A 12576-nucleotide genomic window follows, 5' to 3' on the forward strand; every position below is an offset into this window, starting at 1 on the left:
CAGCTAACTGCAACCTCCATGTCTCGGGTTCAAGTGATTCTCCTGCCTCAACCTCTCAAGTAGCTGGGACTACAGGTGCACACCACCATGTCCAGCTAACCAGTAACACTCTAAGCTATTTTAAAATATAAAAAAGAAACAGCATATCCAGTCATACATAAATGGCATTTAAGGTCATATAAGTTGTTGCAAAGATTATATTTCTCCCATTTTTGCTGAATCGCTTCCCGTTTTTACCAAAACTATCAGAAGTTTAAACAGTCTTTCATCAGTGTTATGAGATACTGAATGGGTTCTATGTGGAGTTTGATAAGTACCTTGCAGAGATTTGGGGGCAATGTTTAGCTTCAGTGTTCACTTTTTGGAAAAACTAATTCAAGGATGTATGTTTTGATGTCTTGTTTGTCTCAAATTATGTGCCTGTGACAAGCATAGGAATAACCGTTAAAATTGTTGTCTATTGTAATACCTTAAAGTAATTTCACTGATTTCTTGCACTGCTATGTCATCAGCTGAAGCCCTGTCACATTTTCCTTTGGCATTATGAAAGACATCCCCTTTAAAGTTAAAGAACCAATTGTCGATTGCTTGAATGTTTTTATGTTTTTCTCTCTCACCACATTAGAGATTCACATGTCAAAAAAAAAGCTCAAAGATTCCACTTAAATGGTAGTCAAAATAAAAAGCATGTTGTTTAATTTGCCCACTATTCCATAAATCCTGTGCTTGAAGCACTACCTTTTGTCAACCACTTGAAAGCAGGGAATATGAAGTGTGACTCTTGAGGATTGTGGTTCCATTTCTCCACAGACATAGCAGGATGTGTAGTTCCAAATGGGTTTCTTCCAAAGTCATATCCTCAGAGTAGGACTGTCTATGTAGTCATTCCAATAATGTTGCCATTAACTACAAGCACATCTGAAAACCCTCCTAAGGAAGTGCCATTAGATCCAGATTAATAAAATACAAGGAAAACCAGTTTAATTACTTTGTAAATGCATAACTCTTTATTTTCCCAGTGAGAGATCTTTTTTAAAGAATTCTCCTTTTTTTGCTATTCATTCTTCCATAGTCACTCTGTTCAAGTGAATACTCTCAGAACTACTACTTCCTTTCTACTCCTTTCACACCAAATGTCTATACTATTTATATTGCAGACATAAAAGATAAGAGTGATGAAGCGAGCTTCATAAAATTCAACCTGATAAGCTGAGGGATTGTTTGTATTCAAATTCTTTAAAATGGTGCTGAAACAACACCCATAACATTTGAAAAAAATAAGATAAAAAGATTGTCAGAAAGAGAACATATACTTTTCTCATATTTACGATGGATAATACTTTCTGCTTCTAATGCAGATATTGTCAATTATGCTCACAGAAATCTTCTTAAAAGTTTCTAAAAACCAAATTTGTTTACAATTTTATATAGTTATATTTAGGAAAAGTGAGCTTAGGTGAACTCCACACAAATTTCCAGGTTTTATAGAATGCTTATCACCCTATAGAGTTTCTTTTTTCACCTACTTATGGGGTTTGTAGAACTTGTATCAAGCCTTAAAATATACACTTTTTTTTTTTTAGAAATAATGAACTATTTGAGTTTCCTATACTCCTTATCATCAGGATTCTCTACCTTGGAATGGTATTAGGACAACGCATCTATTTACCATTTAAGACCTTGCAGTCTGAAGCTTGACATGCCAAACCCACAACCCACAGATTTTTTGGAGAATTCCAGGCAAACCATGTTGAAATGGATTTGATCTCATGTGGCTTAGCTTTAGTCTGTGTCTTCATCATTGAAGGGTAATTTAGTATAGACCTGATAAATGTAACAACAAAAAGAAGGGAATAACATAAGCATATATGGTGTATTACACTGGACCAATTTTGGCTAACCGCTGTTGATCCTGAGGCAAATTGCTTAACCTCTCTGAAGTTCCATTTATTCATTTGTATTGGCAATTTCCACAGGTTTATTAAGAGGGCAAGATGAGATATTATGTGTGCAAGAGTGGGAAGGGGGTGAGAGATAGAAGACTACAAATGTGGTGCAGTGTATACTGCTCGGGTAATGGCTGCACCAAAATCTCACAAATCACCACTAAAGAACTTATGTAACCAAATACCACCTGTACCCCAATAACTTATGAAAAAAAAGAAACTGCTTAACAAAGTGACCATCCAGAGCACAATAGGCACCCAACACATTTTCAAAGAATGAATGAATTTCCATGCCTTTTCTTTAGTAACAGGCTTGTGGTACTGAAATTTATGTGCATGTTGCTTGAATTCTTCACACTATCTTGCCTGTTAGAAAAATTTATCGTTAGAAGGACTAGACATTTTTACTCTCACTCAGAATTTAAGGTCTTTATATGAAAGCTATTTTTTTACATGCTAGGACAAACTCACATATTTACTGTGCATTATTAACAATAACTTACTTATTGAAAAAAATTTAAGGTAAACAATTCAACTTTTATTTACATCTGTAAAAACTTGATCTAGGTTTCTTAAATAAGAAAGTGGCTTGAATTTCAAAGAGGAATCAGGTAAATCTATTTTCTCTTCCTCTCTCACTTTTTTCACACTCTGCCTTCACCATCACACCCCTGTTGACTGTGAATATCACACAAAAAGTACTTATTTCTGTTCTTCACAAGGTTCAATTAAAGAAATTGGTTTTCAACTCTGGCCTTTGGGAAAAAGACAAGGAACGTAGGTAAACAAAGTCATAATTAAAGAGATATCTTAATTTTAGCCAATCATTGATGAACCACTCTCCTTGCTCATGAGGCGGGAGCGGGTCACAGAACTGCCATGGCGGGAGAGTTGGTCACGAAACTCTGAAGCCATAAAGTAATAAAGAATTGGATCCAGAAGGCAGCAGAGACTTGCAAGGCACAGGCAAAAGGGGTGGAAATACAGTGCGATTCGGACAATGGGACAACTGCTAATGATGGTTTCCTTTACCATGGTGTAAAAAATAAAGTTAATATGATAGGGAGTGAAGCAGATGAAGAAGACTGCAGCACACATGAACACCATCCGCAGTGCTTTCTGCCTCTCACTGATCCCTTGGAAAGCCATTGGTGGCTGTCTCAAGGATATAGTAGTTTTCCAGGTACACCATGCAATGATGATCACTGGGATCACAAATCCTGCAAGCTCAGCAACTGTAATCATCCCGACCAATGCAACTGCATTCATTTGCTTGTATCCAAGATCAGCAAAGCAGGACTTGTTGTTGTCTAAGTCTGTGCTTCTCAGGATGGGAAATGGCAAACAGGCAGTCCCCACAATGATCCAAATGGCAGCACTGATGCCCACATCGTACCTACGCTTCCAGTCTCTGGCCCTGAAGGGCTTGAGGAGAAAAAAGCACCTTTGAAGACTGATGCACGTCAGGAAACAAATGCTGGCATACATGTTGAGATACTTCAAGTAGAAGCAGAGCAGGCAAAGTCCTCTCTGGAAAGGCCAGTGGTGGCTGATGTAATAGTAAATCCGGAGGGGTAAAGATAGTACGTGAGCAAGGTCAGCCACAGAGAGGTTGATCATGAAAATGATGGCTTTATTTTTCCTGCTGATGAAGCGGCACAGAACCCACAAGGCTGCACTGTTAGCCAGAAGACCAGGAATGAATATGAGGATATAAGTGGTTGCATAAAGGGAGTATTGAAATTTCACATTAGTGACATTACAGTTAATCTCAGCAGTGCTGGTACTGTTGCTACGCATCTTGAATGTTTCAGTATATTTGTCAAGGTAAGCCATGGATTTATGGTTCCTGCCCAAAGTAAAACAAAATAAAGAATATAATGGTTAATTAGTTCTTTAGTTAACACCGAGATCTCTCTTGTATACTTGCAGAGGCACAGACTATTAGAATTAGAAGAGATCAGTTTACATATAAAGAAGTAGAGGCTCAAGGAAAATACAGTACTGATCCAAAGTCACCCAATGTAACAGCTTAGGAACCATAAAATTGTCCCACAACTGCCCCCCACTCGAGATTCTCTAAGTTGTATTTTGCAGGCAAAAGTGTCTCGAAATATTAAATCTTTTATTCTGACCACAGCAAAAACAGCATACAATTCGAGTATATTTATTTTGCCTCCAAATTCGTCTTGTCCAAAGCCCTGGTTAGATTAAATACTGCTCACTCCCAATTGCCATAGTAGAAATTTAGCCTCACATTTTAGGTTCCCATGCCTGTCCTTTGTCTGCCATTTTGCTCATTGGATCCTGGCTTCTTATCTTGGAAACCCAGCACTTGAAAAATGGTCCTGCCTCCTTAATCCTGCATTGTCAGTGTCCTGGCTGATTTTCAAGACCTGAGAGTGTGACCTCATTATTCTATCATAATAACTTGTGACTCTAGGTTACCCTGCAGTTTGTCTTTCTCCCTAGGCTTGGGTATCCAAATTTACATAAAAAGTTTTAATAATACATGAATTTAGAAGCTGAAATAGAGTATTTTCCTTCGTATAATCCTGGAGGGGAAAACACCAATTCTACCTCTAAGTAGAATCCTGTACTTGTGTGGCAGCATTCACATGGCAAATTATCCAACAGTCACAATGAACACTGCTTTGGACACTAGCAAAACAGGGACTTTGAAACCATTTTTGAAGAGAGTTTAAAATGTAATGCTTTCTTTATTCATGAAAGTAATCGTTATGAAAAGATTCCTTCTTTTTTGCACTTCCTTAATCATATTTTATGATTTAGTATGGTTTTTATTATGTGTTATATTAAGGTATAGAGAGAGTAGAGTAATCTTTCGAGTTTATCAGAGGCTGGACATGGAATTATGCTGATTGCCTGCAGATAAGAATGGTAAGAGAGCCACAGACTACTCATTTTGCTTTAACTATCTTGTAGAATTTCAGAGTGAGGAGGACCTTTGGAAATCATCAAATTCACTCTCCACATAATACAGATAGAAGCAAGGCCCAGAGAGAGGAGTTTATTATGGCCACACAGCTGTTAATGGAAGATCTGAGACTTGAAATGGAAGGACAAGGGGCCTTGCCTCCATTCACACCCTTCCCCTCATCTTTGTTCTTCTCCCCATGACAAAGTTCACAAACATACCTTCTGTGCATATTGCAGGAATGTTTACTGTATTTCAAGCTAGAAGTGCAAAAAAACCAATGTACTGAGGTTGTTTCTCAGAATAGGAAGGGTTTCTGTTGTTTATTGTTTTTATTTTGTTTTGTTTGAAGTAAGTTTACAAAGAACAAAGGAGTAAACTGGTTTTAGATTCTCCCCATAAGTAACAGAATGTCTTCCTATGTCATATTACATCCTGCTCCAGGAAATAGAGTTGTGCTAACAAAAACAGAGCCTCAAGTGATGAATTCACAGATAAAGAAGTGTGGATGTTATGAGCTGCTTTTACTGTAAATTATTCTTTTGCTTTCCCCCCATTTTATTCCATCTCCCAATTTGTCCTCTTATTTATGATACGTCTTAAATAGTCATGCAGTCATCTTGCTTATGTATGTGTTACTTAGAATGGAGAGTGGAAGGGACTCTCACAAGTGGAAAAGGCAGGAAATAATTATGTTGTTGTGACCATCAAGGATGTATCCCAGAATCTGTAATGGAAGTTTTCAAGTGTATTATTTAATTTAATTTAATTTTCACAACTGTCCTAAAATGTAGGAACTATTATCACCCTATGAGCTGGATGAAAAAACTGAGCTTCACAGACATTCAGTAAATTGCCTTAAGTAGCAAAGCTAGAAAAGGGGTAACGATAGGATTTACTATCATTCCTGGCTTGTTCTGAAGCCTATGGTATTTCCACTATGCCACTTTCCTCTCCCTGACTAGGAGGGGCTACTTAGTAGAATTCGGCTATCTTAACTATTACTCCACATGCCTTTGCATGCTCATAGCTTAGCTCCCACTTATAAATGAGAATACCTGGTTTTTGGTTTTCCACTCCTGTGTTACTTCACTTAGAATAATGGCCTCCAGCTCCATCCGTATTGCTACAAAATACATTATTTCAATTTCACTGTGACATGTGAAGAGCATATTGTGGCAGAACCATTCTAATCCCATAGTAGGAACTTATATAACACTGGAATTACTCTATTTGGACAGTCAGAATAGAAATAAACATCTGTCCCTACTTATGCCACACTGTTCCCACCCTACCACCTACTTTGATTTTACTGTTGGCACTGCTTCTACTATCAACTGTTGTCCACACACAGGCTGTGAGAGAGCAAAGAAAGATCCATCAGTGCATTACAATTTCAGGAACTAAGAACTGTTCATAACCATACTCTCCTGCAGTCACACTTCCACTTTTGCACTTAAAAGAAATGGCTGTTTGTTTTAGCTTCACTGGGTGTAGAAAGTTTCACTTACAAAACAGGCACGTTCTGTTCACAGCTCCCTGTTAAATAGCAGAGCCCAATTATGCCAGAACAGCAAGCTAGAGGTCAAGTTCACACCTTTTTTTTCTTTTCTTTTTTTAAATGTGGGTTCTTATGCCTCTGCAATTCACAGTTCATTGTGAGCTTAGAGATTTGCATAGCTTGTTTCCAAAAACCTATTTTTTGCTTCAGGCTGAAGGGAAGGTAAGAAGGGTTTTTTTTTCCCCCAGATCTTCTTAGTGACCATTAGATGTAAAATCCCCATGATGAGGAGAGGCAGAAGGTATTTATTTGGGGTTGAGCAGAAACATAGACTCTCTTGGAGGGAACATTTAGCTTGCTGTGGACAATTGTGTCATTTCTGAAATATAAGAAAAAGAAGCTAAGAAGCGACGAACAAGAAAATCCTGGATGGAAGGACTAAAATCAAAGTATACTCCTCTCTGTTCCCTCACTCCATCTCTCTCTCTTAATGTCTGTCTCTCTTTCTCTCTCTCTCTGTGTGTGTGTGTGTGTGTGTGTGTGTGTGTGTGTGTGTGTCTTTCTCTTCCTCTCTCTGTATATATATGAGTCTGGCTCTATTGTTGCCTATTTGTGGGCAGTTTGCTCCCTTTGTGCTGCCAATTTATCTCCCTTCCAATCTGGACATATTCTTGGTTCCTGTCTCATAGGGATGTGGTATTGGTGATTCATTCCTGAGTCTGTGCTTCCCTTTTCAGTCAGTGCCCTCACTCCCCTCCCAGACACTCAAGCTGGAAATTAGGGAGTAATTCTGACCTTTGCCACTATATTTCCTCCCATAGACAATAAAAAACCCAGAAAACCCAGGTAATTCTTCCTTCCATGTAAAATCGTCTCTAATCTATCTCTACCTCTACTGTCACCATCCTAATACAGGCTGCTGTCATCAACCCTATTGACTATTGCAACAGCTCCCTTACTAAACTGTTTGCATTCCAGTCCTTCCCCTAAAGTTCATTCTCCATACCATGTCTAACATTAACATTAAGTATAACTACCACTTATTTAGGGTTGCCTTTTATTTACAGGTTAAACACCTTATTCATTATCTCATTCATCCTCGCAGGAACCCTGTGATTATTTCCACATTGCAAATGAGAAAATTGAGACTCAAAGAGGTTAAGTAAGTTGTGCTGACATCACAAAATTCACATGTCTGGTTCCTTTTAACCTCAGTCTGTGGGTCTGAGAGACCTTAACCACCCACTCAATCTAGGTAATCCTATACATCATTACACACTCTCACACTCTCTGCTCTTTCTCTTTGTAGTATCAACATTTGCAATTTGGGCTTTTTTTATTTGTTTATTGGTTATTAATCTCACTGTGCTGTTAAGTCCATCAGTGCCACAAAAAGATCTCCTTTGTTTATCACCATATGGCCAAGACCCAGCCTAGTAAGCATTCAAAGAACCTATAAAAAGTATAATTGAACTGAACTGCTTACACAGTAGTTCAAAGTTTCTGTTTAGAAGTATTAAGCACAAATTAAAAACCTTGATATATCAACTAATACATTTCTGATGCCTACTATTTCCCTAAAATGTTGTCTTCTGACTTGGGCTGCTCCTATCAATATTCCCTGCACCTATTCTTTTCACCTCAGGAAAGCAATACTGGTAGAGGCCTGAGAAAAGAGAAAATAAATCATTTAGAAATCACAGGTGGTCAGACATATCCTATGGGTAGAAACTAGCACAATCAAAGGTCTCAGGGTATCATCAATACTATTATCTGGACCTCAGGTAAAGGATAGTTTTATGATTTGCTTTCATAGTTATCTCAACCTTTTATTTTGGTTGGTTGTCATTCTGTGAAGGAAATCAGAAAATGACTTGTTATCCACCTACACATGGGACCTGAAAAGGGGGTGAGGAGGCTGCATCATATAGTCCCTAAAGCTCTCTACACTTGAAAAGAAAACATAAAGGGAAATAATTCTATTTACTTTTTTTCCATGGCTTTTTGAGGACTTTGGCTGCTTTAAAGCCCACACTCAATCAGCATATATTCAATAAGCCTTATCCTATTAACTATTTGCTAGGTTCTATGGAGAATATAGAATCATACACAATGATCTGTGTCCCTGAGAAACTTCCTGTCTTTTAAAAGTGAAGGAAATAAAAATATTTTATCTTAAAATATATTTACTTAAAATATTTTGAAATGATTGCCTCAGGGCTCACAGACTGGGGTGGGGAATATTTGCATCTGCAAAGAATCTCCATTAATGCAGCCATGTCTCTCCCATTCTATGCTTTTCTCAGATCCAGGAGAGATTGAGTCTGACATGTTTAAAAGTCGGAAAAGAAACATTTACCATCTATTCTCTCTGACAGAGGTTTCATCTATAACAAGGCCAACTCTGTCACCAAGCCTCTTACTTTCTTCCTCCAATAACTTGTCTTGCCACTAAAAACTGTTTTTGAACATACTCTGAGTCTACATTTATTCTGTAATTTCAAGATAGTATATAAGCTTTTCTTACCTATTGGGAAATTGAGTCTTCATTCTGAAGGTTCCTATGTATATACCTTAGATAAATTTGTATTCCTTATCTCATATTAATCAATCTGCCTCATGCCAGTGATTTTGTAGCAAACCTTGAGAGGACCAAGGGCCTATACCCCTACAGGGGTAACATTTAAAAATCTCTAACATCACAATCAGTGAATAGCAACAATTGAAGTGAATGGCACAGATGATGAGAATCCCTCATGTTGGCACAGCATCATTCCTGTGAATTAAGTAGGAGAGATACTAGTCCTATTTTAGCTGCTAAAGATAATATATAGGATTTAAATAGAACAATGGATAACTCAGGAAAAGTGAGGTAAATTTTAACTTTATCTCTTCCCTCACCACCATCTTTATTTTTCTCTCCAACCCTGTTCCCGTTTTCTGCCACTGATGGAGAGAAAAATAAAGATAGTGGTTGGGGAAGAGATAAAGTTAATCTCACTTTGTCTGAATTATCCATTGTTCTTTTTAAATCCTAGCAACCTTTCAAAGCTAAGGTCAAGTTCCAGCTCTTCAAAAATTCTCCATAAGCATGACCGTTTTTACTGATTATTATCAATATATTTCATCTGAATCTTAACAGTTTGTGATTTCATCCAAGTAGAAGTTCTGCTATGTGGGTGTCCTATATGCTAATGGCAAAGGATGATGGAGTGGAATGGGAAATTCCAGAGAAAAATAATACATGGTTGTTGCCTTCAATAAATTTACAGTCACATGGGATAGCCATAAGTTAACTAACCATAACAGATTTCAGAAACATTTCATGAAACAGGTAACAAAGACATTTCTGTGGAAGCAGAAGTAAAGTCTGCATAGAACAAAAAGACTGGAAGTCAATTTTTTAATAAGTAGTTTGGGGAATGGGTAGGATTTTGGAGAAGAAAAGATGAGAAAGATTTCCAGCGATGGATAAATAACATCCAAGGGTCACAAAATATAAAAATGAATGATATATTGAAAGGAATAATAATAATTCTATCCCAGCTGGTGAATAGGATAACATGGTGGAGAGGGTGGAATGGGAGGTATGAATCAAGAAAGGTAGTAAAAGGGAAAAGATACTATAAAGGTAGATGGGACCAGGTCATGAAAGTCTTTTAATGCACTTCATGAGGAATCATAGAAGGATTCTGTAAAGAGATGCGATATCACCATACTTGTGTTTTAGAAAGGTCGGGCTGCTGGCCAGGTGTGGTGGCTCACACCTATAAACCCAGCACATTGGGATGCCCAGGTGGGGGGATCGCTTGAGCTCAGGAGTTTGAGACCAGCCTGGGTAACATGGCGAAACTTCATCTCTACAAAAAAATATAAAAATTAGTTGAGTGCAGTGGCGCACCTATGTGGTCCCAGCCACTCGGGAGGCTGAGGTGGGAGGATTGCTTGAGCCAGGGAGGCAGATGTTGCAGTGAGTTGAGATTGCACCACTACACTCCAGCCTGGGTAACAGAGAAAAACCCTGTCTCAAAAATAAATAATACTTTAAAAATGAATAAATAAAAAATAGAAAGGTCACGCTGGCAGCCATGTGGAAGATGAACTGAAGAAATGGGACACAGGGAATCCAAATTGCTTTGGGAGTATATAGGAAGACCAACAGTTGACGTTTGCCTGTGACTGAGGGTTTTTTGGGACATAGTATTTTCGGTGCTAAACCTGTGACAGTCCAAAGCAAAGGGAATAGTTGGTCACCCTATTATATTAGAACTTAAAGTAAAAGTCAGATATGGAATTGAGCAATTTTCAAGACTGCTTGAGGAGTCAAAGATGATTTCATTTATAAAACATGTTAAAAAAAAGGTATCACAGTTTTGCACTTTTCCAAAGCAACTTCATATGCAGCAACTAACAGCATTCATTTCTGCGGATAATCTGAATCCATTCACCTATTTCTTATTCCAGTATTTTTCAGTGTTGTACTATCTGCCAACCCTCATCAATTCCTAACTCTTCAAATGGTTTTCTTTCTCTAGCATAATGACTGAGCTTCACTACAAATTGCGTTATACTAACTTGCACCATACATTTCCAGAAACCTTCAATATCTAAATACCTCAATTTCTCCTAGTCTCACATAGCATACCCCCTCACCTTATTTTCTCCTGTGTCTAACTCAGATTAAATAGTTGGCCAAATTATCCACTCTTACACAAGAATATTCAACTTCTTTGTTCTTCATTATTCTGCTGTACCAGCCTGACAAGGTCCTAATCCCAGGTTAAGTCCACAACACATTTTCTTTCTTACTATCCAAGTGTCTCAATTATCCCATTAAAATACTAGTGTGTATTTGAAATGGCACAAGTAGAAATTAATGACCTCCAGTCTAAGATTATTTTCCTCTACTCTCTTTTTTCATGAACCTGATTAGTATCTTCTCCTATTCTCATGGTGGCTAATCAGCTCCTTTACTATTCTGCTAAAGCTTCTTCCTCTTTCTCCTGCTCCCCATCCTCCACTTTTCTCAGAAGAGTATTTGTTTTAGCCCTTAGCTCAAAGAGTAAATTGAGATTATTAGGTGAGAAGAAATCAGCTTCATCTATTGTCCTTTCCCAACACACATAATTTTATTTATAGCTGCAATCTTCTTACTTCCCAACACAGCAGTACTTCCTGTTGCTCAAGATGAATTATCACACTCTTCTTACCTCCCTCAGGATTCTCTTTCATTGATTGTTCCCTTTCACTCCTAGAAAATCGTAGTTTTCTACACTCTTAGCTAGATCTTTGTCATCAAGTTTCTTCTCCAACTCCCAAAGGAATTTTCTTGTCTACGCACCTTATTCTAGCTCTTTGTTGCCTTCCTGTCCTTCTATCCATAGTTGTTTACAACAGTTTTTTTCTTTTCCTCATCCTATATTCATTCCTTAATGCACTTCAAGGTGGAATATATATCCCCACAACCTCATTTCAGTCAGTACTTCTGTGGTTGTGAATTAACCAGAAAGAGGTGAGAATAGAATTCCCAGTGCCTCCAATGTCAGCGTTACAGATGTAATTACTCTTGGTACCTCTAGTTTGAAGTGCTCTGTCCAGGGTACATGCTTCCTATTCCAAAGGTCAGCACCATTAAAAGAGATGCCTTTTCCCTTGAAAGAAGGGTCTGTTGGTGAGTGCCAAATCCTGAAGGGAATGACCAGCATAGAGTTTGAATCTAATAAGAAAAGCAGAAAAATCAGCCAACATCTCTGAAATAACAGGATTCACTTACAAAATGTGTCTCTAAATAGTATACAGCCATAAAAAGAATTATATCATTTCCTTTGCAGGGACATGGAAGGAGCTGGAAGTCATTATCCTCAGCAATCTAATGCAGGAATTGAAAACCAAACACCACATGTCCTCACTTATAAATGGGAGCTGAATTATGAGAACACATGGACACATGGAGAGAAACAACAAACACTGGAGTCTGTTGGGGGCTGTTGGGTGAGAGAGAGCATCAGGAAGAATAGCTAATGGATGCTGGACTGAATAACTAGGTGATGGGATGATCTTTTCAGCAAATGACCATGATACACATTTACCTATGTCACAACTCTGCACATCCTGTGCATGTATCCCTAAACTTAAAATAAAAGTTCAAGTGGGCTTCATCCCTGGGATGCAAGGCTGGTTCAACATTCGCA

At 38.0% G+C, this 12576-nt stretch overlaps 1 protein-coding gene across 1 annotated transcript; it reads right to left on the bottom strand.

Moving 5' to 3' along the window:
• Nucleotides 1-230: 230 nt before the first annotated feature.
• P2RY10 (P2Y receptor family member 10) lies at nucleotides 231-12133 on the bottom strand. The gene is made up of 2 exons (XM_023199789.3): nucleotides 11959-12133; nucleotides 231-3795 (listed from the first exon to the last, which is right to left on the bottom strand). The coding sequence occupies exon 2, from the start codon at nucleotides 3780-3782 to the stop codon at nucleotides 2763-2765; it is 1020 nt and encodes a 339-aa protein (XP_023055557.1). The 5' UTR covers nucleotides 3783-3795; nucleotides 11959-12133; the 3' UTR covers nucleotides 231-2762.
• Nucleotides 12134-12576: the final 443 nt, after the last annotated feature.

This window comes from Piliocolobus tephrosceles, chromosome 12, assembly GCF_002776525.5.
Source record: "Piliocolobus tephrosceles isolate RC106 chromosome 12, ASM277652v3, whole genome shotgun sequence".
In the NCBI taxonomy this organism is placed as follows: domain Eukaryota; kingdom Metazoa; phylum Chordata; class Mammalia; order Primates; family Cercopithecidae; genus Piliocolobus; species Piliocolobus tephrosceles.

Coding starts and splice junctions, on each gene's coding strand:
- P2RY10 (XM_023199789.3), bottom strand. CDS start 3,782: ATGGCTTACCTTGACAAATATACTGAAACATTCAAGATGCGTAGCAAC.